General features: G+C 38.4%; 3 protein-coding genes across 3 annotated transcripts; 2 read left to right on the top strand and 1 right to left on the bottom strand.

Annotated features, from left to right (window-relative positions):
- Positions 1-1108: 1108 nt before the first annotated feature.
- LOC137573630 (dendritic arbor reduction protein 1-like) lies at positions 1109-3736 on the top strand. Its single transcript, XM_068285608.1, is given in 3 exon segments — positions 1109-1433; positions 2352-3482; positions 3485-3736. Coding segments are annotated over 3 exon segments (1311 nt in total). The 5' UTR covers positions 1109-1358; the 3' UTR covers positions 3590-3736.
- A 1343-nt stretch (positions 3737-5079) lies between these two features.
- On the bottom strand, positions 5080-8067 carry LOC137573507 (mediator of RNA polymerase II transcription subunit 15-like). The gene is made up of 5 exons (XM_068285443.1): positions 7862-8067; positions 6944-7751; positions 6148-6883; positions 5869-6011; positions 5080-5796 (listed from the first exon to the last, which is right to left on the bottom strand). Exons 1-5 carry the CDS (start codon positions 7912-7914, stop codon positions 5218-5220), a joined length of 2319 nt encoding a protein of 772 aa, XP_068141544.1. The 5' UTR covers positions 7915-8067; the 3' UTR covers positions 5080-5217.
- A 1393-nt stretch (positions 8068-9460) lies between these two features.
- On the top strand, positions 9461-26605 carry LOC137573663 (translational regulator orb2-like). The gene is made up of 2 exons (XM_068285662.1): positions 9461-9805; positions 25926-26605. The coding sequence occupies exon 2, from the start codon at positions 25934-25936 to the stop codon at positions 26603-26605; it is 672 nt and encodes a 223-aa protein (XP_068141763.1). The 5' UTR covers positions 9461-9805; positions 25926-25933.
- Positions 26606-27320: the final 715 nt, after the last annotated feature.

Below are 27320 nucleotides of genomic sequence, written 5' to 3'. Positions count from 1 at the left end.
TCCAGTAAAAGCGACTGGAATTACTTTTTGCAATTAGTAATGCAATAATGTGAAAACGAATATAAAACCCCATTTTGGGCACGTTCTATTGACGGTTTCGTTCATTAATGAAATCAGCAACTGTTGTTGGCCAGACTTTATGCAAATCACTGAGGAATTGGAGGACAATTTTAATCTATTCTGTCTGATATCTAAGCTATTCGATTCGTCTAATGGGCGCGTCTGATATTTAAATTTTGTTTCGAATCGAGCCTGTTTTTCCCCTCTCTCCCTCCTCGTTAGTATTAGTCTTCTTCGATTAATCATTCAAACAAACTTCCGTGGCAACATGGCTTTGGGGCGTGTGTATGTACACACACACACACACATATTGACTGGTTTGTCCGTGTGAGCTGTGCACGCTTTGTGTGCATGGACAAGCTATGAATAGACAGCCCCAAAAAAAAAAAAAAAAAAATGTGGGGTCTAATCGGAACAGCTGATGACGTCCATGCGTTGGTTACGTGCTCGCGGGGTGTCTTTTTGCCGTAAAGAATCGAGCAGGGGGCGGGAGGGAGAAAGACCTGACCTTTTTGCCAGAGAGAAGCAGAGGCGGCAGCACGCCTTGGGCGAATGTTGGTCACGACGCAATAGGCAAAAGATAGCTCAACATACCAGACAGTTTTCTATGTCAATACGTCATTAATATTTCCAAGTTGATCAATCCGACGCTTTTTACATAAGGGCTATTTGTTTCAGTTCATATTTAAATATTTATAAAATGTAATGCAAAACAAAAAAATTTAACAAAAGCAACACACACATAGAGCTTCAACTGTGACGTCAATACCGCAAAGTAATTGGAGCAACATGTACGGCCGGTAATCTTTTGCCTCTGTACCATGAGTGCTGGTTGCTCTGCCCACGTTGTGAATGCCTGATGACGATTTTCTCACTCCTTCTCGCTCACTCCTACTTACAAGTGATTACGTCGGCGCTCTTCTCTCTCCCAACCGCCCGCACACACACACTCACTCACTCATACACACGCAAACACAGAAGCAGTCGCGGAGCGTGTGTGTGTGACTGAGTTAGCTCTGATGGTAGCTGGCCAAGTGATTGGTTATTCATTCGTCTGTTGAATTCTGAAAGTAACGGTTCGCTTTAGCTCCGACGAAAAGCAACGGGCCAACAAAACACTTAACAAACAAGTGAATTAAAAAGCTAAGAATTAAAAATCTGGCAAAGTGATAAGACACATACACAACAAACAAACAAAAAATAGACAATAACCTCTCTCCTTTAAGCACAAAATAAAGAGAGTGAAAAAGTGCAAAGTGCATCAGCAACAATTACAACAAAAAGAAATTAACTTCAAAATGGATATGCATACTTTAATGTTACCATCACCGCCAGCCACGCCTCCTTTAAGGGATAATACTAAAATTGAAAACGTAAGTTTAACCAAAAATACACATCAATTTATTTTTGCCTGCTCATTCCCACTTGTGGCATTTGTAAAAACAAAAGTTCGTCATCTCATTCGCACTCAGGGCCACTCAGGTTTTTTTTTTTTTATCACGCAGTCTAGCATGCCGTTCACGTGAGTGCTGCGTGTTCAGCGAGTGATAGACATTGGACTCAGACACCCACTGAAGAGAGATAGAGACAGACTGAGAGAGAGAGTGGGAGCGTGGAAGAGAGGAGCAGAGAATGAATCAAAATAAGAGAGCAAGAAATAGCACAAGCTTTATTGAGAGAGAGCATAAACAAACTGTGTGAGGCCGTCGAGCAATAAAAAAATATGTCACATTTTTAGTTGTTTTTTTCCTCTCTTTTTCTATAACAATTTACACGAGCCGAGCCCATAAAACAATATAGAAACCAAAATGTGTCATACCGCTAGTAAGATACCCTAATTTTGTTGATTCGAGTGACGCTATCTGGAATCTGTCAGTAGGTTAGCTGCTTTTTATCAATCGACCACAATTCCAATAAATTTTGTTTTGATAAAGTAATCGGACAATCTGAATCGTATACAGAAGTTAATTAGGGAACAGTAAAATATTTACTGATTTTGCGTTAAGTAAGATAATGAAACTTAAATGTAGTTAGGGAAGGATAAATAATATAGAGACTCGCAAAAATTCATATACCCATTAGTAAGAGTTTTTGAAAAGCGTAGTCTGCTTTTAGGCTGCAAAAGCAAGCTGAGAAAAAATGGAATTTTACTCACCGTGCATGACGAAGGGTTAAGGCTAACGGTGAATGGCCGCCTAAATGTTGTTATTGTGGGTCAAAAAACAAAAGTGAATGAACTGAAATTGGAATCTCTGACTAATCCGCCTTTCTTTTCTCATGTATTCTTTTAGGCTTCCTCTGATTTACTTAAGGCCAAACTGAAATTGGTGGCCCAGAAGCATCAACAACAAAAAAATGGCGACACCAGTAATCGGGGTCTCATCACACCCAATCCCTCAGACACAGAAGAGGATGAGCCGCCTAGCAACAAGAAGCCACGCATGGAACAGACCATCACACCACCACCAGAGGAACAGCAGCAACAACAACAGCAGCAGCAAGAGCTCTTGATACAACAGCAGCAAGAGCGAGACCAACAACAGCGCGTCAGTGTCATCATGAGGGTTAATAGCTTGGGAACTGTGACAGCGCCACAAGAAACCACAGCACCCCCACCATTGCCAGTTGCCACAGTGGACGATGATTACCCAGAGGCGAATGTTTGGCGTAATCTTAAATTCAAAATGAACCGCAAAAGAGCAGCAGAAGTGGCTCTACCACCAGCACCATCGCAGTCTCCCCCACTAGCTGAACTATCGCCGCCTTCACCAGCCACCTCTTGCAGTACTTCTATATCTTCCTGCTCGTCTTCTTCGTCCTCGTGCTCCTCCTCCTCCACCTCCTCCGTAGCCGCCGCTGCATCCTCTTCATCGCAATTAATGCTGCTGAGTACTGTAGCCAGCCAGCAAATACCTTCACCATGCGCCTCCAACTCGTCGTCAACGAGCGTCTCCTGCTCGTCGCCCACCAGCCGCATCACAGCTGCCCAAGCAGCAGCCACCCGCAACCGCATCTACGAGTGCACATTTCCGGATTGTGGAAAAAACTACTTCAAAAGCAGCCATCTAAAGGCCCACCAACGTGTCCACACTGGGGAGCGTCCATTCATTTGCAAATGGGAAAATTGCGACAAGCGTTTCTCCCGATCAGATGAGCTTTCACGCCACAAACGCACACACACCGGCGAGAAGCGTTTCCAGTGCAACGTATGCCAAAAGAAATTCATGCGCAGCGATCATCTTTCGAAGCATGTGAAGCGTCACAACAAGGATAAGGCCAATGGAGTGAATCGCCATGTGGCAGTAGCCAATTCCATATCATCCATTCAAGCCACCGCCGTTGCACCTACCATCGTTGAGTCGAGTCAATTACGAGCCATAGCCCCAGCTGGAGTTTCATCATCTTCAGTGTCCCCTGCCTCCACACCGTTGCACTTTCCCATTGGTTCCCCCAGGAACTCCTACGATTCCAGCAACAACAACAGCTTCAGAGCAGCAACAACTATACATTTGTGGCAAGTCTCCGATAAGCTGTGCCCACAACCAGTTCCAAACCAAACCCAAATCTCATTATTTCCAGTATCTGGTGTCTTTTAATTAACATTACATTTGATTAGATTTTAAGGCTCTCGTCATATATCAATCATTATATTCAATAATCAATCAATCGACCAAAATCTGTGATATAGTATTTCATGTTTGCTTTTTTTCTATCCTGCTTAACTAATTTCTAATTGTTATAAACTTATCCTAAACTTAAAACTACAAGTTCTGCATAATGTATTGAATTATATTGTATTTATTAATAGGATAAAAACAAAGAAAACAAAAACAAATGAAAAGAAAAAACTACAACAACAAACATTTTGGGCCATCCCAAAAAAAATCTCAAAAAATCCTAATGAAAATATATATAAATATTTTCCAAAAATAAGAGCAAAAAGTCTATTCAATTTGTGGGGCTGGAAATAAAACAATAACAATTGAGACAATTTGGAATAGAAATTTAGTACAAAATTGTACAATTTATCGGGATGATAAACCATTATTCAAATTAAAGCCTGTGAAAAACATTTTTATTTTAAAAGTCTAATGCTCGTGAAAGAACGGCCTACAATTTTAGGCTGTAGCAATCCGTTTGTTTATATGTATAACAGCTATATAACTTAGTTGTCCGATTTTGATGAAAAAGATTTTCGACTGATAGTTCCTATGTAAGCTATATAGCGATATAGTCATCCGATCTGAATCAACCTTGATATCGTCATTTGTGGGTATATGAAACTATACGAAAATATTAATAGCTCAGAAAATAATGAAGTTATTGAGAAAAGTCACGGTTTTCGACTGATCGATCCTATGGGAGCTATATGATATAGTCATCCCATCATGATCGAACAGGCTCAGTTGTTTATAGTAATTAACTCACCAGTATTAAATAGTTTAAAAAATAACGAAGTTATTGAGAAATGACCCTGACCGTGACTTTGCCACTTGCATGGGAGCTATATGATATAGTGGTTTGATCCGGCTGAATCCAAGATTTACAATCTGTGCAGTAACGGTCTAGGAGGAGTTTGCGTTAATATATCCTTTGATACATACCTTATATGGTCGGAGGCACTTCCTTCTATGCGTTGCACACTCCTGACATCAGACAACGACCGAGTTAGAAATGGTATATAAATTATAATTTAGTAGGATATATGCCCAGGAAGCTCAGCTGCAGTAACAAAACTTTAATGGCTCGAACCAGAAAATCTTAAGCAGACCTGACATAAGCCAGCCAAAACAAGGATTTGCGCCAAAAATTACAGCTTTAATTTTTTAATTTTGAATTGTTTTATTTGAACAACTGAAGCGCATTTTTAGAATTTTGGTCACACTGTGTAATAAGTTAAGCTAACGCATCGTTATCTTGTTGCCCAGTCGGTTTCAGACTTAGACCGATAATGGGGAATGATGGCAATGAAGTTGTTAACAGCTGAACCACGGACAAAAGAAACGCCGCTAAATAAAATTTACGGATGATTTGAAAAAATATGTTTTTAATCTATAGAAGTTTTATAAAATTATTGTTTTAAATCTTATAATGATTACACTTTCAAAATAAAAAGATATGATTACAAAAAAAGTTTGCCAATAAGGAGACACGCCTTTACACACCCAACTCGGTGGTTAATTCATTGATGTTTGCCAGATTCAGCTTACTTGCATGTGGGGAACATGCTTGTCTTACGGCCATTTCCCAAGTGTCTAGCAAGTGAGACAATGAATAGTTTGTGGGCAACATTGAGATGCGTGCCATTAGGGACTGTTGGACCAACTGGAGAAATGGCGTGGCCGAATATTCCTGGCTGTAAACAGAACAATCTGGTGCCTGCCATGGATATTCTTCTGGAATACTGACGCTAACGGGCGGCACACTTGGCAATCGTTTATCATCCAGACAGCAAATTAAACTAATCGATTTATTTGTGTTCTGAGCTGTTGTATCCAATTTTACTTTAAACTTTGTGTCGAGGCGAGCAATTTCTCCTTGCAGAACATGGGGCACTTCCTGATGAAAATATTCAAAGTTGTCCTTCTTTTCTTCTACACGTGGCTTCTTTGGAGAAGAAATATCAGTGCCAAAAAGTAATTCCATACTAGGACGAAATGTTCTGTGCAATGTATGATTGGACAAAGGACTTTGCAGAGTGGTAGTTATCACCTCCAACAAAGGATTTGACGATTTCTACAAAAAGACACAAAATAAATAAATAAAATAAACTGTCAAGTTGCTTAGATTTTATAAATCGAAACTTACCCCAAACTGTTGACCCGAATATGAGACCAAATCCATTTTTTCTAAAGCCTTTTCACACTTTAGCAAAGTGTCTAAAGGCACTCTCTGACTGGGATTGCATAGAATTTCGAGCAACTTACTCATTTTGGCCATTTTTTCCACATCTTGAATGAAAATTATAGCACAATTTACTAATTTCGTCTTAAAAACTTGACAAATTTGCGTTTGAGCTTCGAATTAAATCATGAAAGAACTGAGACTTTTTTTCTTGAATCTTTCTACGATTGTTGTATTACTTACTTGTTCCATCGTTGCTAATCTTGGCCAACATTCGCTTTAGCGGTTCAATGTATTTTGTTAATTGCTTATACTTCTCCCTGTATAGGGCCTCCTCTTGCGGATTGAAAGGACTATTTCCAGTTACTATCTGTCCGGGGGTGTTGATCGAAGCACTTGGCGATTGTTGACGTATGTTTCGATTCTGGGAATTCTGCTGTTGCAGCATTTGCATCTGGACAGGACTCGATTGTGGCACCAAGGCGGGGCTTGGAATCATCTGGGGTGTGGGAATTTGTGGGGTAAGCGGTTGTTGTTGCTGCTGTTGCTGTTGTTGTTGCTGCTGCTGCTGTTGCATTTGTTGGAGTTGCTGTTGTTGGAGTTGTTGCTGCTGCTGTTGTGCATCAGCGGGCGAGGGACTAGAACGCATGAATGGCGGCTGTTGTTGCTGTGGTCCCGGCTGTTGTTGTTGCTGCTGCTGCTGTCCCGGTTGCTGTTGTTGTTGCGGTCCTCTATTGCCGACACCAACTGGAAACATTTGCCCACCAGGTCCGACCACTTGACCCATAGCCATGGGATTTGGCTTTTGCTGTTGCTGCAGATTTGGCGGCATATTCGGTACATTTACCATGCCACCACCACCTCCGATTTGTTGCTGCTGTTGACCCACTGTTTGTTGCATATTGGGAGGCATACCTGGCATATTCTGACCCATGCCATTACCACCTTGTTGCAGACGCATCATTGGATTCATGCCCATCTGTTGGACGTAAAAGTTCTAAGTGTTAAGAATGATCTTCAAGAGTTTCGCTTTACTTACTGCCATTTGATTCTGTTGCATTTGCTGCATGGGCATCTGTTGCATGGAGTTAACATTCATGGGAGGTCCTCCGCCCGGTCCACCGCCCACAGATGCTCCTCCAACATTACCACCACCGGGGCCACTTGGCAATGGGCCACTATTTGGTCCAGGGCCGACCATTTGATTGGGCATACCCTGAAGCGATTGATTGCCAGGAACTCCTGCCCCTCCACCTCCACCAGCCATAACATTCATTTGTTGAACCTGAACCATCTGTTGCTGCTGCTGGGGTCCAGCGCCGCCCACACCCACACCGCCCATCGGCATTTGTCCTCTTATGTTGGGCATTGTGGGCATCTGCTGTTGCCCTCCAGGACGCTGTTGATTCAATGATTGAAGAAGATTCGACGCAGTTCCCGGACCAACTGGTCCAGTCATTTGATTTGGTACTGGTCCTCCGCCTACACCCACACCCACGCCTACGCCCACACCTACACCTCCACTTGACATGGGCATAAGTTGGGGATTCCGATTGCCTTGGCTAGCCAAATTTTGCAAGGCATTCAGAGGATCCGGTATCATGGACTGCTGTCCCATTTCAGCATTTGGTGGTCCCCCTTGGGTTTGTTGCTGCTGCTGCTGTTGTTGTTGTTGTTGTTGCTGCTGCTGCTGCGACTTGCGTTGCGACATATCCTTGTAGTGCATAAATAATTTGGCCACCAAACCCAAGTACTCATCTTTAGTGCGGGATTTCCGAAATATATGATTTTCCATCATACTGGCATTCTTGTTAGGATCCTGCCCATTCTGCGGCAACATATCGTGGCTGGGGGAAACACAAAACACATACATAAGTAGAGAATATCAGAGAAAGGCTTTATATGTATGTATGTACAAACATACATACATATGTATGTACATATGCAGAATACTTACATCTTTGAAATTACATTCTGACGAAACTTCTGTGTCTGCCACTCTTCCGTCATGGCTGCTTAACTTAATGTTATTGATGATTGTAATACTAATAAATTGGTATAAACCACAAGCTAAATACTACACTTTTCACTTAATTTAATTAATAACACTTCTTGTTATTTTCCGTGTATCCTTCGTCCACTTATTTTCTTTACGCTGTTCATTAGTGCTGCCGAAATGACCTTTTCCCGCTAAATCTGGCTGTAATCGACAAAATGGAGCTAAAAAGTTGCGGCTCACTTTTAACATGCTTCAGTTTTTCACAGCGCACTGTGGAATAAAAGAAACATACATAAATAATATAAAACTAACAAATCTGCTTATTTGTTATTAAAGATGATTGTGAGTTTAGCTTCAAAGTTGGCAGGACTAATACAAAACCTAGGAATGGAGGAAAACATCGATGGTTGGCAATAACTATCGATTATAACAATTTTTAGTGCATCTGGCAGCACTGCCATTGCCCAAAAGCGGCACCTACCATTTGAATTCACGAAAACAACGTTCAACTCTGGTTACCGTTAATCTATTATCACTCAAAATTATTTAAATCTAGTCACATTTATTTTGTGGTTAACTTAATAATGAATTCTAATAATTGTTGGTTTGAAGTGCAAACGGTAAATATCGCATAATGAAGATGACAGTGCACATCATTAATTAACACTTACCAACAAATGCAGTCGGTCTCACAACGACAACAACCACCTGTATGTCACTATGGCTCTCCTGCTCCTTCAGCCCCACAAACACATGGGCACATATACATAGATAGAGAGAAAGAAAGAAAGAGAGAGCTTTCGCCTCGGCTTCGGCCGCGGTGCGTACCCTGTCTCAGCTATCGCAACTGGGTATATATATATGTACATACATAAGTAAGTATCTTTCGCTAAGTAATTGTTTTAGCTTGTCACATATGTACATATGTATATATGTATGTACATATGTAGATGCAGAAGTTTAAACTATACCCAAAAACTGTAATAGGGTCTAGAGATATTATAATTCGCTAACTAAAATCTTAAACAGGGTATATTCAAGTCGGTAATCCCACTGGTTTATGTATGTTTGACGCGTGCTGAGCTTCGGCTCATTAGCACTCACCTTACCGTTTTTTACCGTTGCTCATTCGTATCTGTATCTTCAACGTTGAACGTTGTCGCTTCGTTTCGTGTGCGGGAGTGTTGTTGTTTTTTGGCGCGTTGTCGTCGACGTTGTGTTATTTCGTTGCGTTTGCGTTGTTCTTATTAACTTTTTTCTTTTATTTACTACGTTCGCTACGTCTCTGCGCCTCTACGTGCACCCAACGCCCCGGTCTCATGTATCAATAATCTTCTGTTTTGAAATTTAAAACAAAAATTGTTTTTTACGCGCTCTAATCGTAGTATACATATAAAGGTAGTGATAGTGATCCTCCCGCTTCTCAATCCCACCATCCCCCGTTCCGTATAAAATAGCCGGTATTGATAGTCTACGTGTGTGAAGTTGCATTTTGGCCGAAGAAAGAAAAAAGAAATATTGTTATGTGTTTTATACATTTTTATTTTTTTATTATCAGCAAATGTGCTGTTACCTTGAAGTGCAACGGTAACAAGCCATAAGCAGCGACGTCGGCAGAGCACCCTCTTTGGCCACATCGCTCTCTCTGTTCTCGCGTGATTGTGTGTTTGTTTCTGTATATAAAGTGCGTAACAACAACAATACTAATAATAGTAATTAAAAGCATATGAACAGCTATTAAAATAAAAAAAAAAACAAAATAATCAAGCGAAACTCAGTAAGACGACAAAACAAAAAACAAGCAGCGACTTCGGCTGCGTCGTCAGCTTCGGCAGCGGCAGAACGTTTAAGTAAGCAGCGAGCAGAGCAAAAATAGCAACAAAATGTTGAAAAACTGTTGAGGTTCGTATCTCTCTCTTTCTCTTTCTTTCTATCTTTGTATGGGTTTGTGTGTGTGTGTATGAATACGTGGTTTAGTTGCTGCTTCAGTGCATATGCTGCTGGCATGGGGCCACCCCTGCTACCCCCAAACCCCACAACCAACCGCCTGCCACTCTTTCTTTAACTGACTATAGGGGGCTTCATGCTGTTGGCTTCGCTGTCAGCGTTGACGCTGACGTATGCGCTAACTTGGTTGCTCTACTTTATTCTGTTCTTTGGCATGTTTTGTTGTTGCTTTTATTTTTGGTTTTTTTTTGCGGCAATAACAAAATAACAACAAAGTTGATTACATACCCCGGTACCTTCCCTCCACCAACAGAGCCATCGAAAAAGCTCACACACAGTTAAACATAGTAAAAAAAAAAATATATCAAAAAGAGGCAGACACAGAAATTATAATTTACATATGTATGTACATACATACATATGTATGTATGTTTGTGTCTTTTTTTTTTTACTCAAACCAACATTTCGACTTGCTGCTACCCCTTGAATTTACAACGAAAGGAAAAGTGAATCGATATGAATCCTCACTAAGCATGCCACACATTACAACATTTATTAATTATTAAAGAAATGTGGGATGAAAAAAACAACGACTTTGGTGTACTCTTTACATCCGTAAAGAAAAATAAAGTATGATTAAGAATATTCAACAAAAACCTCGGTTAACATTGAGAAACATTGTCAATTTACATCACCATTTAAAAGTTTTCAAGTGTTTCAAAGGGAAGACGAAATTGTTAACACAATTATTATTAATTATAAATTGATGTGGCGTATACTTTATGGGTCGTTAACCGATTACAAACTTTTGGATTATTGTTTATAAATAGTAATATATTTTGGTAAATTAATTTTCGTCGCAAAATAAGCACTTTACATTCCTATGTACATACATACATACGTATGTATGTATAATTTATTTGCGATTAGTCGAGCAGGTGAAAATTATAGTCTTAGTTAATATCCAAAGTGTGGATCTATTTCATAGATACATACATACATACATACATATGTACACATGTATGTACATATGTACATATGTACATATGTACACATGTATGTATGTATGTATGAACGTAGATCGATAAGACTTTAAAGTCGAACATTGTTACTCGGCAGTTGGTATGTAAATGCTTATGTATGTATGTATGTATGTACATATGTATGTTCCTCTTCAATCTATATTAATAATAACAATGGGTATTACAGTATACAACAATACCACAACAACAAAAAAAAAAGTGTGTTGACATTTTGTTTCTCTGTTTTTCTTTCTTTGCCTTTTGTACGTCTGTTTTGCTCGATACGTATTGGGTGATGTCGCTTACTGGCAGAGGGAAAACCTTCCAACCGGCCGCCCCACCCCCGTCTTTTGCACCCTCTTTTCTATATGCATGCATCTGTATGTACATACATATGTACGTGTGTGTACACATGTGTATGTACATATGTATGTATGTACGTGTTTAAATTATCAAGCCGAGCTTGTCGTCGCAACACGCATACATGAATTTATGTATGTATGTACGTACATACATACATGTACATATGTTTGTAGATATGTCGGTGGCGGATTTTTTTGGGCCACCTCCAATGATTTTTTTTGTCAAATTCAAAATATTCTAAATAGATGCATGAAGTATGTAGATCAACAAGTTAAAATGAGAACTGAAGATAAAAAATGATTAAGGTAAAGCGAAAGTAAATAATATGTTTTATCAACGTAAAATATCAATTTACGAAAGAAACATTTTGGAACTTACTCTTGTTCGCCATTAATTCAGATCAAACATTTTGATCGAAAATCGGTCTTGCACTCATCGAATCAAAGTTAATGTACTAATATAATCAAAATTTAGACTCAAAATGTAATTCATTTAAATGGAGGGTATTTTTTCAGACTTTGATCCAAAGTCGACATTAGATCCGTTTTATTGGAAACTCAGAAGGGTCATGCACAGGCTAAAGAATTTCAGAATTTGCTTAGCCATGCCATATCTGCGATGCTAAAGCCGATTGAGAATTATAACTAAATAAATGAAGCAAAACAAGTGCACAATGAGTTCACCTAGAACGTATTATAAGTCATCACTTTCTAATATTTAAAAAAAAAAAACAAATTACAGAAACATTGTTGTATTAAGCTAGGATCCACTGTCTAAATACTTACATACATACATATGTAAATACTTACATAAGTATAGGTACAATTTGTATGTCACTTTGTCTAGCATAATTTATTGCAACGAATGCAAATTAAAATTATCCTCGTTTTTTAATCTCAATATCTTTCTTACATCTGATTTTAAAGGAATCGACTTGCTCTTAATTGTTACTGTAATTATTCATTTTCTTTACTTCAACCGCCTTCAACCAATTTTAAAAAATGTTCAACTTTTTTGGCTCTCTTTACGTTCATACTGAGAGTCTTCAAAGTGCTAGTGTAAACCTCGAAGTCTTCTTATTTTTGATAAGATCCAAAGACCAATTCCGCCACTAAAATCAATAAACAGATCCGCCACTGTTTATCAAAGATCATCGTGACATTGCCACTTTGTATCGCGTGCTTGATTTAGCCAAACCAAAGCTGCAACTTTAGTTGTAAACACAATATAAATTCAACATATCCAATTTCAAAAATATCTTCTACCCATGATAGTTCTCAAAGCTCCAGAAGAGTACACGTAAATATGTATAAAACTGGAGGGCCTGGCCTAACTTTTGCTATGTTGAAGTCTAAATACCCTTGAAAGTTTTTCTGTTATTCTTCCCTTACCTACAGGCGTAAAGGTAGAAAAATTAATTATTTTAAAAGTATAATGTTCTCAAAATCGGCCTTTAATCTTTGGCTATTTGGACCAATACGACAGCTTTAAAAAAGTTACCCGATTTTCATCAAATTTTGGCTCAGTCATTAAGGTAACGAAGTTATTGATAAAATGTGGTGTTTTTGACCGATCGTTCCTATGCGAGCCATATACACTTATGATATACATATGTACATAATTCATCGATATTGATCAGATTTGGTATGTTATTAAAATGTATGCAAAACTAAAAAATATTAATTTTTATGACAATACCAACGAAGTTATTGAGAAGAGTCACTGTTTGTGAGTTTGCCATTTGTATATAAGACATATAGTGGTCCGATCCGGCTAAATCTAAAATATGCAACCGTACAGTATATACAAGACTAATTTCAGCTCTGTTGTTTAATAGTGTATGAGGAGTTCTCGTTGATCAAGACACGGACATGGCTGATCAAGAATATATATACATTATAAGGTCGGAAATCATTTCTTGTATGTGATGTATACTTCTTATCAAAATTACTATACCCGCTTTTGCGAGGGTATAAGAATCAACAAAGTTTTCCATACATTCTATATGGATCGAGGGATTTCCCTTGGAATCCTGTAACTGGAGGTAAATAGAATCCCACCTGTACATGGAATTTAAGCCTCACTGTCGTATCTGTTCAAACATATGTGTGTATATATGTATGTATCTCCGCTTACCATACTTACAGACATTTGTATAAACAAACTTGTATGTATGTATGTTCATATGTATGTATTTAAGCACCCATGTATGTATGTACATATACATATGTATCTATGTGAATACTTTTGAAACTATGCCGGGTGGAACTTTATTTTCATTTTCTGAACGTTGACGGAGTTGACGATGATGACGATGACGATGATGATGGAAATGATGATAGACAAGCTACATAGTTGTCTCTATTTCTATGTATGCTATTGATTTTCAATCAATATTTGTCGTGGCTTCCCCCGCCTCCTTTCCCAACACCCCCTTCCTTACAGTGGTTTGACGCAGCGGCAACGTCTTTTCGTGTTTTCTTTACCATTTTTTGTATTTTTTTTTTTTTTTGTTGTGGGCTTTGTTCGATTTTTTTTCGATTTTTTGTTTTGCATTTTGAATTTGGAATGGGAATTGCTATAGCTTCTTTTTTTCTACTTCTTCTTCTTTTTCTTCGTTGGTTTGTTGTTGTTTTTGCAGTTCGCTTTGGCTTCTCGTTTCACCTTTGAGACACCTATTCACTCACGCATGCATAATAATCAAAGAAAAACGGAACGCAAAAACAAAAAAAAAAAATTAAGAAGAAGAGAGAGTCGCAGTAGCAGCGACAGCGGCAGAAGAGCGTGCCTCTGCCGCTTAGCGACAGCGACGTCGGCAGCTCTGCTGGCATAATCGCATTTTTTTTTTATTATCATTTGATTGCTGTGTTGTTGTTGCTGTTTGTCGCCTATTTCTTTTTTTGTATTCGTTTTTTGCCCATTTACTGTTTACTCATTGTTTATTTCCATTTCCTTTGTTTTCGTTTTTCATTTTTTTTGTGCCTACCTTTTCTTAATTTGTTTTTGTGGTTGTCAATTGAATTTGTGTTTTGGTCCTAAACTTCTCTCTCTTGTCACTCATTCCCGCTTGCTCTCTCCTTCACTCTCTCTTACTCCCTCTCTCTAGTAAATGTTTTTCCGCTGCACTTTTCCTTAAATTTTTGTTGTTGCTGTTTTGTTTGTCACGCTTTCGTCTCTGTCATTATTAATGGGAGCATGTTGGCTGACAGACGGACAGGCGGACAGTATGGACGAATTGCTTGCTACTCCAACTCTGGAGCACTCTGTCATGTTTGCTTATAAGAGCGAGCCTTCATTTCCGTTATAGGGATACATACAAACATACAAACACTTGTGTGTGTCTTCATGTATATATATGTACATGTATATGTATATGTATGTATGTATGTATGTACATATGTATGTATGTAGTTAAAGTCATGCCAGGAGCAGGAAAAGCCGTCACATGGCTAGCAAGGAGCAGTGACTCTCATTCTGTCGCTCATCCAGCTTTAAGATTGACTTGTTCATACCCTTTAAAGTACAGTGTGGTTAAAACCAATTTGAAATTTCATGAAATTTATTATTTATTTATTTATTTATCTTAGAGTTAGGACTAATTACAAAGTAGTCGGAACTTAGTTACTAAGCGCTAGCTGCTTGGGCCTTCGGCTTGTGTATTTACATATTTACATATTTAGTTTACCTATTTCATTAACCTATTTTATTTATTTATTTACATTTTGTTTGATTAATTATATTTTATAAATTTAAACCTATAGGATGTGGTAGTAGTTTGACTTTTTGAGGTAGTTTATAATCATTAAGAGGTTTGTTGGAGTAGGGTTTGCAAGGATTGATATGGGGCAAACTTGTTCAAAGATTTCTTCCCTAATGTGGGAGGTTGCAGGGCAGTTTTTTAGTACGTGTTCTATGTTTTGGTCGGATGTTGAGTTGCAGTTTGGACAGGGTGTTATGTCGTTCGGGTTGATGTAGTGCTGTTGAGTGAATCTTGTGTGTCCTAATCTAAGTCTTAGAATTTTTATTTGGTCCATCCTTGTTATGTCTCTTTGTAAAGTGTTTTTGAGATAGTCTCCTGTGTGTGTTCGATTGCTGTTTAACTGTTGGTACCATGTGTTGCAGCTATCTATGTTGTTTTTAAGTTTTTGGGATAAGTTATTTTTAAGGAATTTGTTTATATCAGTGCAATTAAAGTTTGGGGTGTAGTGGAGGGGCATATTTATGGTCGATTTGGCGGTTTGGTCGGCAAGTTCGTTACCTTTAATGCCACAGTGGCTGGGGATCCAGAGGAGTTTTATTTTGGTGTAGGTTTTTGTTAAGATGGATCTTATTAAAGTGGGGTACAAATTATTGTTGTTGATGTTGCTTATGGATTTGATAGCTGACAGGGAGTCGGAGCATATTATGAATTTACCTTTCTTGGTTCTTGTTAGCTTTATTGCTTCAAGAATGGCTATTGTTTCTGCGGAGAGGATGGAGGAGTAGTGTGGTAGGATGCCTGTTTTTAGAACTGTTATATCGGTGGTTATGGCGAATGTGGCAGTTTTGTGTTGCAGGGAGCCATCTGTGAATATATATTTGTGTTCTTTGTGTTTGTCTTTATGTTCTAGGAAGATTTTTTGATATATTTCTGGTGATGTGTCAGGTTTATTAAACTTATGTAAGGAAGTGTTGATGGTGGAAGGTGGAAATAGCCATGGAGGTGTGATTGTTTGTCTGTTGGGTGGTGGAAGGTAGGGAATGTTGTGGTCTTTGCAAAGCGTAATGATTTTTTCTAGTGTGGATTTTAGTTTCTTATTAGTTTGATTTTTTATTTGAATGGTGAATTTATGGATTGGAGAGTTAGCACTGTGGAGGATTGTTTTGTATGTTTTGGCTGTCATGAGGTTTCTTTTTTGCTCTATTGTAGGTAGGTTGGCTTCGAAAAGTAGGTTGGGGATGGGTGTTGAGGGGAGAGCGCCAAGGGCTGTGCGTATTCCAGCATTATATGTTGTTTTTAGTTTGTTTAGTGTAGATCTAGGCGCGTGGCCATAAATGAATATGGCGTAGTCTATTTTGGCTATGAGTGTTGCCTTTGTTATGTTAAGAAGTGTATGGGTGTTGCAGTTAAACTTGGGGCTTGCTAAACATTTTATTATATTCAGTTTGTTGTTAAGGGATGGTTGGATGTGTTTAATGTGTGAGTCCCATCTGTATTTATTGTTTATTGTTAGTCCTAGTATTTTGAGTTGGGTTACTAGGGGGATTGCTATATTGTTGGAGGATAGGGTACAATTGCAGTTTTGTTTCCTGCAAATGTGTAGGTGTTGGCATTTGTTAAGGGATAATGATGCTCCAGAGTATGAGCACCATTCTTGGATGTTTGCAAAAACGGAATCTAGATTGAATGTTTGGTTTTTTTCTCTATTGAGTGGGACTATAAGGAAGTAATCATCTGCATAGGCACTAAAATGGATTTCTTTTTGTAAGCTGATTATATTGGCAAGTTTGTTGTAGGCAATTAGGAAGAGGATAACTGATATTGGTGAACCTTGGGGAATGCCATTAAGGAGTGGGAAGGGAGAACTGAATGTGTTGTTGATTTTTATTTTAATTTTCCTGTTGGACATAAAGTTTTTAATGAAATTTATAATTTTGGGGCCCAGTTTCCAATCTATTAGTTGGTCAATTATGGAATGCACTCCGACTCTGTCGAAAGCCTTTGAGAAGTCAAGGGCAATGACAGAACAGTGCTTTTTTTGACGCAGCGATTTGGTTATTAGGTAGTCTGCTGTGAGCAGACCGTCTGAAACCGACTTGCCACGTTTGAATCCGGATTGATTGGGGTGGATTAGGTTATTTTTGGTGACAAACCACCAAAGACGTTTGGCTATGATTTTTTCGAGGGTTTTTGATAGGCAGCAGTTTAAGGAGATTGGTCTATAGTTGGTTATAAATGTTTTGTTGGAGGTGGGTTTGAGAATGGGGATGACTAGACTGGTTTTAAATGATTGTGGGATGAAATTTTTAAATACATTGTTAAAGAGGTGGGTAATTCTTGTTTTGACTGTGTTAGAGGTGTTTTTTATCATAGGGTAGGATATTCTATTGAGGCCCGGTGTGGTACCTTTAAGTGAGTGAAGTGCGGATAGGAGTTCAATTTGCGTTATGTCGGCTTCTATTATTTGTGCTGAGGGGTGGGGTATATAGTTCAATGGTTTATTAGAGTGTTTGTTTGTAATAAAGGTTGGATTGAAATTGATGTCTTTGGATTGGTCTGACCAGTGTTGGGCAAATAGTTGGGCTATGGAGGATGTATCTGTTGTGGGTAAGTTGTTGGTTGGGTTTTTTATGCAGTGGATTTGTTTGATTGGGTTGAGTCCGCAAAAGCGTCGGATATTGGCCCAGATTCTGTGGGAGGGTGTGTTCTGTCGTATTGTGGAGGTGAATTCGGTTGTAGCTCTGGTTTTGGATATTTTAAGTTCCCTCCGAAAGAGAGCGTTGGCTTTTTTAATTAATTAAATTATCAGTGTTACTATTATGTTTGAAAGTTTTCCATGTGTTTTGTTTTTTGGCTCTGAGTTCGGTGAGAGTTTTATTCCACCATGGTGTATTTTTTTTTGAAGCGGTTGGGAGAGGATTGTGGTATGTTGTGGTGTGCAGTTTGAATAATGATTTTGCAAATGTTTGCAGTTTCTTTGTTAATATTTGGACTTATTGGTATTTTCTCACTTAAAGCGTGTGTTGATTGGGTAAAAGTTGACCAGTTGGCTTCTTTAATTTTGAAAAAGGACGAAAGAAGTTATTTGTTTTTGATTGAGAAAACAAGGAGATAAGGATTGGAAAGTGATCGCTTCCGTGGAGGTCGTCGATAATTTCCCAATTAGTGAATGGGGTAAGCTGTGGAGAACATAGTGACAGGTCGGTGTGTGTGAATGTGTTGTGTGTTGAAAGGTGTGTTGGGGACCCGTCGTTTAGGATGTGGAGGTTAGCATTTTGTAGAAATTTGTGAAGGATTTTTCCTCTTCTGTTTGGGTGTGGTGAACCCCAGCTGTTGTGCCAGCTGTTGAAGTCACCTACGATAATGTGATTTGTGTTGTTGGTTGGGTTGAGGTTGTCGTTTAAGGATTTAAGGGAGAAAGTCTTGTTAGGGGAAAGGTATATTGAGGTAATTTGGATTTTTAATTTAGATTCTATTTCAACTCTAAGGGATTCAAAATGGTCGGTTTGGTTTATCTGGGTGTTTTGGATGGTTTTGTGAACTAATATGGCTGTGCCGCCAAACCTGTTGGAAGCTGTGTTGGTAAAAATTTGGTAGTTAATTGGAATGGGTATGGGTATGTGTGTGTTATAATAGTGTGTCTCTTGAAGGCATATTATTTGTGGTGAGTATTTTTTTATTATGGTTAGGAGTTCGATGTAGTTGTTAGTGTACCCTTTTAAGTTCCATTGTATTATTCTTAGCATATTTTATGTTAAGTAAGGCTTAGTTTAATGAAGTTTGTTGCTTATGTGGATTCGCTGTCGCTGTTGTTGGTCTGTTGGTTTTTGGTTGGGGGTATGGTTTTTGTTTTTGTTTTTGGGGGTTTGAAATTGGTAGAAAGGGGGTTAGTCTTGGGGTCTTTGGCAAAAATTCTTATTTTTAAATCTTTAGTTTGTTGTGATGAGTATGATGTATTTGGGTTACCGTCGGTTTCCATGTCCTCTGGTGTGTCTTGCATTTTATCTTTCGCTTGTTGTAGTGTTGGAGACTTTGTTACTCTTGTTGAATTGGCTGGTGGGTTGTGTCCGGTGGTTGATGCGGGGGTGGGTTGTTTTTGCGGGTGTGTGTTAATATTCCTGTGTAGTGTGTCGATTGGGGTATTAGTTGTGCGCGGAGTGGGACGTCTAAGCGTGTTGGCGTATGTGTTTCCCAATTGCTGGCTGTGTCTTGTGGAGTATATGTGAAGTGCTGTTTTGTGGTCTACCTTTTCGGTGATTTTTATTGCTGTTAATTCTTGTTGTTTGCGGAATGTGGGGCATTGGCGGTCGAGGGTGAGTGTTGATGGTCTAGTTCTGGGTTATTAATGCAGTTAAGGCATTTTTTATTGTTTGCACAATATTCGATCTCGTCTGTATGGTTTGGCTCTGAGCAGTTTTTGCATGATTCCTGGCTATTGCAAACAGATGTAGGATGTCCAAAGCGAAGACACTTTTTACATCTGAGTGGAAGAGGGATGTAAGGCCTGATGCGTACGGTTTCGTATCCGATTTTGACGGCTTCTGGTAGTTTGGGAGTCGCGAATGTTAGAGTGATGAGTCCGGTTTCGATAAGTATGGCGTTGTTGTTTTGACTGTTGTTAATTTGTTGTGTTGTATTTGGTTGTTTTTTTTAATATTTTTTTTACTTCTGTTACTTTTTGTGTCTTTAGTTCTTGTAGGATATCATTTTCATCTATGCCTCGAAGTTCGTTGCAGTAGATTACTCCTTTTGTGAAGTTTAATGTTTTGTGTTCTGACGCGGAAACATTGATATCAGTCATTTTTGTTAGTTTTAATAGTTTTAATGCTTGCAGTTTGTTTTTTGTTTTTATTAGAAGTGAGCCGTCCCTTATTTTTTTGAAGATTCGACTTCGCCTCCGCAAGTGTAGTCAATTGTTTTTTTAATTATGAACGGTGATACTTTTTCAAATGAACAGTTATCATTTCGTTTTAATATTATGTATGTTGGTTCGCCCAAATGTTTGTTGTTGGGTTGAATGTCTGGTGGTTCTCGCATGGTTGGTGTTGTCGGGCCAAGCCCGGCTTAACGGTTAGCAGTGAGTGTTTTGTTTTCGTTTTTTGTTTTGCTTTGTGCTTAAACTTTGTTTGTCGAGTTTGAATTTTGTTGTTGTTTGTTTTTTTGTTGCGTAGAGGTTTGGTTTGCTGTGACACGTCTTATCTCTGTGGAGGTTGAAGTGTGACTGATGAAATTTATTAATTTTTGGATTTAGGTTTCGATTACAATTCAAAATGTAAAATACAGTCCTCGGTAGATGAGTTGTCCAAGTGATTCAGTCAAGCAACGAGGATATTTTTGGTCTAAGCCGCTGTAAAGTCAGGTCACTGATAATAATAATAAAAAATAAAATAAGAATAATAAAATAATGTTTTTCACTTCTTTTTCTTAAGTTAACTTTTTTACCATAAAAATGGAAGAGATTCAAATATTGTTTTCCGAATTAGCGGAAACGGTGACTCAAGAAACCATCTAAAAAACTTGTTGATAATAATATGTTTTACAACCAAATTGCATTTGGATGCATTTTATTAACATTATTTTTTGTGTTAGAATAATATTCATATATTTTGGTGTTTACTTTCTAGAAAATAAAATACATAATGGAAAAATATTATGTATATTATTCCAAGATCATTCTATTCTTGAAAGCAATAAAATAGCAGTAATATTGGCAATTTTTTAATAATTTACACAAATGAAGTTTCAAGTTTCACTTTATTTTTGAACATTATAATACCCATTTGGCACATCATTATAATGATCATCCTAATATTATTCTAAATATTATTCATTTGAAATGTAAAGGATATACATATATATACATATTCATATCGATGTATGTATATCATAACGATCAGAACGTTTACCTATGTACAGTCGAGTATCAATAATTAGAAATGGCAAGGGAACAGAAATTTTTTCCAGGGAACAGCAGTTTCTTACGAGTTATTGAGGATTTTGATTAAGCGGGTTACGAACTATCGAGACTCGACTGTACATATATGAAAAACACGCTATTTTGGGGCCGAATTTTGGCATAAAATCTTATTTGTGTGTAATAGAGTTAAAAATAATAAATTGAGACTATTTGGCCAGGTCCTACCCGCAAAGTTGACATTGCGTATACGTAATTAAAGAGCCACTTTGGGGGCGTTTTACACCTTCAAGTTAATCGTTTGAACAAAGGCGGCTAAAGTGGGGTAAAAACTTATTAGAAAACAATTTTACACGGATTAACTTTAGTTAAGCGTACATGTGACGCAAATTGGTTATGGTCTACTCAGGATGAACACTTTGATTAAGTTATTTCTGTTACAATTAATACATTTAATTAACAAATAAAACGCTTTGCTTTTTCAAATTAAAGCCTGTCTTTCGAAATCCAAATTTTACAGTTACTTCTGTTTGATGCGTTTAAAAACTATAACTACACAAAATGAACAAATATTTTTAGCCGATTTCATTAAAGCTAACTTCAAAATTCGATAAAAATAGTAATTGTTTCGATTGGTCTTGGTGGGTCTGGTCCCAGAGACAAGAGTGGAAACTACATATACTAAATACTACTTCCTATTCTATTTATATCTATACGACCAGAATCCAAATGTATGAACAAGGACTCCGCTTATAACGTCCGTCCGGTTATAGCGACTAAAGTTTGATGAGTGATTGTTTGGTCCCAATACAAAGTTATATGAAAAGGGCCTTCGGTTAGTATGTCTTCCGTATATAACTACGAAAATCGTCGTTCCCTTGAGCGTCGTTATAACCGATTTTACTGTACAACGAAACTTTAACGAAACAAAAAATTTAACAATCACTAACGATTGTTCCTCTCTTTCAAACTTGAAATCGAGTTTTTGGTAAAAATAATGTCACGAACTCAAATACGGCATACAGATTGGATTCTGGGGCTAGTTTTTGTACAGTTTGTCTTAGTTTTACTAGATCTAGATCTTGTTGTCGATGTATTTTCCACTTAGGACCTTTATAAAACTCACTTCAGTCAAAAAAAAGGATAAAGCTATATTGACAAAACTTACAATCTACTCTCAGTAGATTGATAAATTCAAAACTATAAACAGACACATTAAAACTGATAACTAAAACTTAAAAATTTCGTTTTTCCAATATTTATCTACTCATTTATTAACTTTTGGACTCTTTTTTATCGAAAAACTTTCTTCCCTGTTTAACTTTTTTGTTTACATTTTGTGCTGATAAACCAAACTTATTCATTTACTATGTATATAGGATCTTTTGATGGATCATTCAGGGAGTTTTATGAAGAAAACTTTACCTTACCAAAAAGTAAATGGTAAAATACTAATGACTGATATAAGGGAAATAAAAAAGAGGACTTGCCGTGACATCCTGTGGGTATACTGATATGTATTGGGTATTAACTTGGTCAGTCAGTCTAATTTTATTTTGGCTTTAACGGGCACCTCGCCCCGGCCACGTCACCCTTGGCCGCTCATCCCTTTTTTCTGTTTATTTATATTCCTTGCTTTCCTTCTCCATCCTTTTCCTTCTTAGTAGTTCCCTCTTTATTTATTCTCCTCTTTTTTTTTTTTCTCACCACGGCAACCACTTGTTTTCCCAAGCACAACAGACACTACATACATATATACGCACACATACAGAAGAGAGACCATACATTCACATTTTTATAGACTGCCAAACGCCGACTCGACGTCGACATACTACACATTCATACATATATACATACTATATAGTCCACCCCCTTTACAAGTGGGGTGGGTGGGTAGAGGGCAGGATAAGTATATATATATATGTGCGTATAACTTTCCATTGTCGACTGCGTCGGCGTTAGCTGCCACATTCCGTTGCGTTCCGCGTCCTTGTTGATTACTTTTATTTTGTTGAACTTCAACAGATGAAAAGTTTCGTGCGCGCCTAGAAGAGAGCAACCATCGAATCGAGAGGTTGAAAATCGTTGACGAAAGTTTGATAATTATTAAGAAACAAAAAAGAAAACAACAACAACAAAGTAACTAAGTAAGTGTGTGCGAAATGCGCGCCTTTTTCTCACATTCCTTGGTCGTATTCGTGGTGTGTGTTGTTGTCGATGTATTGGCCAACATATGGCAAGATATTTTCATCATTAGTAGCCTTGCATTAAGCATATTGATTACAGCACATCCGATCTGATAGAAACCATTCCCTTTCTGATCTCAAATTCAGATCTGTGTTATTTTGCGCTTCAGTTGGCTTCACGCCCAATTAGACTAAAAGCCAAAAACCCAATACCAATCGTCTATTGGCAATCGCCACTTTTGGCCTTGTGTCATCAGTGCTTTGTGGTCATTTGTTTTGAGTGCTTCATAATGCAGGTCATCCATCAATAATATTCCGTCCAGGAGTAGCCACGAATGAAATGAAAGTGAATTATCATAATGAACTCTAGTTGAGCAAAGTTCTTTCTCGGTCTCAGTTCTGTTGTCCACCTGTTTATATTCGAATCCGTTGTTTATTTTTTTTGTTGTATCTTTTCGCACCGTCATGTGGTATCCCACAGATGCTTCTTTCGCCGCCGCCGCCGCTGCTGCTGCGGCGTCACAGGTGGTCGCTGTCGACATGAATGGCGGCTGGTGGATGGAATTAGCGCCAGGTTATTATGAATGCATAAAGAAGGGAGCGAGAAGAAGGCGAAACGAAGGAGGAGGAGGAGGTATGTTCGAATGCAGTTAGACTATGGACTTGCTATAATAATTGTCTCAATTATTGGTTTTTTACACCGTGTGTGTGTGTGTGTGTGTGTGTGCGAGTGTGTGTGGGTCAATCATAAATATTTCATGAACTGACACAATTGCTGCTACCCTAGTGGCGCTGCTCCTGCGTGCTCTTCTGTGTTGTGCTCCACGAATTTCCACCCACAACTATTCAACATTCAAACTACTGGGGTTTTCCACCATTTTTCATTTTAAATGTCGGGGGAATAATTGCTTTTTCCTGTTCTATGAAAAGTGAATGAGTGAAAGGTTCATAGCACAGCGAGCTGGGCAAACGAAAAGGGCATTTGTTTGTATGTATACACCTTTTACGTACTCATCTACATACATATAAATATATATGTATATATGCACATATAATGAATGCAATTTTGACTTTATAATAAGGACAAAAGATAGTAAAAGCATTTCCTTTTCAGTCGAATGTCCTTCAAGTTGCTTGCAATGCATTTGAATTTCAGTAGAAAAACATTTAATTAATTTTTAAAGGTTCAAAAGGACTCCAATTCAGTGACATTCTTTTTTATTCTTTGAATAAAATGTTTGATCAGAGATTGCAATGAGCTAAAGTAAACCCCGATTTTGTTTTATTCAGGGTTCATTAACTTCAAGATATATAGATATGAATGTTATAAAATCTTACTTATTTTACTTTTTCCAACTCTTTGATGGTCTAGCAAAAGTGACAGAGCGTCATAATTTTCTCAATCTTCGAACCTTAATATCAATATGTATGATATGTTCCTTTATCGTTTAATTGACGAGTGTAAGAGGTTTTAAGCCAAAAGTATGTTTAGATTCTTTCAATTTCACACTGGTTCGATGATTCCATATGCTCGGCTATGAGATTGATGGCGTTCTTTATCTGTTTACATCGTAGATAATAGAATTGGATCAACTGAATCTAGTGTAATTTATTTTAATTTGAAGTTTGCTTTCGCAACAAATCCAAATTTACAGTGTCAATCAAAGATTTGTCTTGTATTGGACTGTTTTGCATAAATAACAAATTCGATAAGAAACGCGCCGCAGTGTAAACACATTACAAGGGAACTTACTTTGTATTGTTTGCAGCCAGTCCTTGAAAGTGACATTCGTCCACCCTCTTTTTGATAAAGTATAGTAGGATTATACTTTTAATAATTAAATTAACCATTGATAATTAAGTTTAGTTTGTTTTGTACCAATGTTTTTAGACTTTTTAAGAACTTTTGGAATTTGGCAGCCTTTCATAAATTTTCAGTTCTGGGCAGAGCCGAATTGAGATATGTGAGAGCCACTGAGCTGAGAGACTTGTGATGTGAACTTTTTGTGATTTTTGTCGTGCGTTTATAGCTTTGGACCAACAATTCCGAGTTTTTCCTTTTCGGCGTCCTTTTCTTTGTGGCTCTTTTGTCCCACCTTAACTGCGGTCCTTGCCATGGTCATTTGTATCAACTGCTGCCAGGGCTGAGAAAAACCATTGGTGTCTTGGGAATAAATAAATATGATTCCACCAGTAAAAATGTGATCGTTTAACAATATTTTGATCTGATTACTGATTAATCTTTTGTTGAGTCATACTTTTAATCCTTAGTTATAATGGATAGAACATATTTTGTATAACATGGGAGTCATATTTTGAATCGTGGCCCGACGTATTTCATCAAAATCGATTTAAGGTTTTAATCAAGTAAGAAAAGTAAGGGCTCAAAATAGGATCAACAAGGTGAATTCATTTTTCTTAAATTTTTTAATTAATTTAGTAAACTGTCAATAACGAATTGAAATGGAGAACTCTTTTTTATAAAGAGGAGACTCCTCACTCAGCAACTTTTAAATTTTTTGAACTTATGTTTTAATTGTTTTTGAATCCTTTTTCTGGCTGTTAATGAAATCATTGTCGGGATAACTTCTAACTTGTCCTAATCAAGGCTCCTTTTGGAGAGTTGTTTTTGACACATTTTTTAATCCGCGATTTATTTTATAGGCATATATGGAAGAGTCGGTTTTTCTTCTTCTTTTAATCAAGTCTGACAATAATCATTTTTTAATTAACATGATTTCTGTTGAAATCTCCAAATGCTAAAAGAATCATGCCAAATTGTGAGACACTGATGAAAAGTTTTTCTTACCTAACAGATACGATATTATATATTTGAAGATTTCACCTGACATGACCATTATTCATTTGTTATTGTCTTTTTGTATTGCAGCTTACAAGATGCAGGCGGTCATGGACTCGGCCTCCATGGCCATTGCTGCGGCAGCCATGGGCAGTAGCTCCTCTGGCAGCAGTAGTAGTAGCAGCAGCGGCAGCAGCAGTGGTTATGGCAGTGCCACAACCACGCCCACAACACCGCTAACCGGAGGTCACTACGACACTTCATCCGGTGGCGGTGTCGGTGGAAACAGCAGTAGCAGCAACAACAACAACACCAACAGCCACAGTAGCAGCTCAACTTCAATGCCAATGGCCACAATTGCAACAGTGGCTCCGTTTTACAGTGAGGCACTGACCACACAGCAGCAACACCAGCAACATCAGCAACATCAGCAACACCAGCAACATCAGCATCACCAGCAACAACAGCAACTGCAACAGTCAACACAATCTCATTTCTATAATCAGAATTATGGGGGATACGGCAGTGTCATGCCAATGGATCCGTATAATTACAATATGGTATCCTACAATGGTTCTGGAGGTTACAATCCCACAAACGGAGGCATGGGCTATCAAAGTATACCTTCCACGATGGGACAACGTTATGAGAAGTTGAGCAATAAATATACTGGAGGAGGTGGAGCTGGTAACGTTGGTAAGCCCCAGGCTACAGCCACGGCCTTTATGGCGGTGGAGTTGGTGGCGCGGCAAGCGTTAGCGGTGGATTAACCGGCAATGGATCATCAGTTCCTGGTGGCCAATATTTGCAGCCCCCGACGAGTGCCTATGTCGATCCTTATAAATATAAGATGCCAACGCAGGCAAATCCCAATTAAATCCGAATAGCCAAACCTATATGCAGCAATATTCAAATCCGAATCAAAAACTACCCAGCTTGGAGGCCAATTATGCGGCCATCAAGCCAACGAGAAGCTATCAGAGTAGCATGCCAGGCTCAAGCGGAGCAAACAGCGGCCTGGGGAGTGGGGCAGACGCAGTACTATGACAAATACGCCATGTCCATGCCAATGCCCATGTCCATGCCCATGCCGATGTATCCAGCCAACCCGACACAGCTTTACAACCCAGCACCGCCAGAACTGAAGTCGGCAAATAGCTCCCTACAATTGGACACAGCCACAAACGGGCAATCAAACGACGTCCTCAATTCCGCCCGTTCCTCCGGCTGCGACGGCTGCCTCGTCGTCGTACCATCATCCTGGTAATGAGATGTACTACAATAAATATGATAAAATACTCAGCATGGCGGCAGCAGTAATCCATATCAGACAAGTTCCTGGACGCTCCATGTGGCCGGAGAGTCCTTCATCCCGAACGGCTCAGTTGAGTTGTTGTTCCCAGCAGCCGCAACAAAGTTGCTACTATCAGCGTAATAATGGTATGAACGTTAACTACCCAGGGCAATATGCAGCGCCGAGTAATG

This window comes from Drosophila tropicalis, unplaced genomic scaffold, assembly GCF_018151085.1.
Source record: "Drosophila tropicalis isolate 14030-0801.00 unplaced genomic scaffold, ASM1815108v1 contig_413, whole genome shotgun sequence".
Taxonomy (NCBI): domain Eukaryota; kingdom Metazoa; phylum Arthropoda; class Insecta; order Diptera; family Drosophilidae; genus Drosophila; species Drosophila tropicalis.
Note: the sequence above shows the minus strand (reverse complement) of the source record. Positions and strands in the feature narration are given on the sequence as shown.

Bases quoted from the DNA above. Each gene is read 5' to 3' on its own strand.
- LOC137573507 (XM_068285443.1), bottom strand. From the start codon at position 7,914: ATGACGGAAGAGTGGCAGACACAGAAGTTTCGTCAGAATGTAATTTCA. The intron at 7,752-7,861 runs GTAAGTATTCTG...TGTTTCCCCCAG, and splicing joins CAGAATGTAATTTCAAAGAT to CCACGATATGTTGCCGCAGA. The intron at 6,012-6,147 runs GTAAGTAATACA...TTTTCATTCAAG, and splicing joins GATTAGCAACGATGGAACAA to ATGTGGAAAAAATGGCCAAA.
- LOC137573663 (XM_068285662.1), top strand. From the start codon at position 25,934: ATGCAGGCGGTCATGGACTCGGCCTCCATGGCCATTGCTGCGGCAGCC.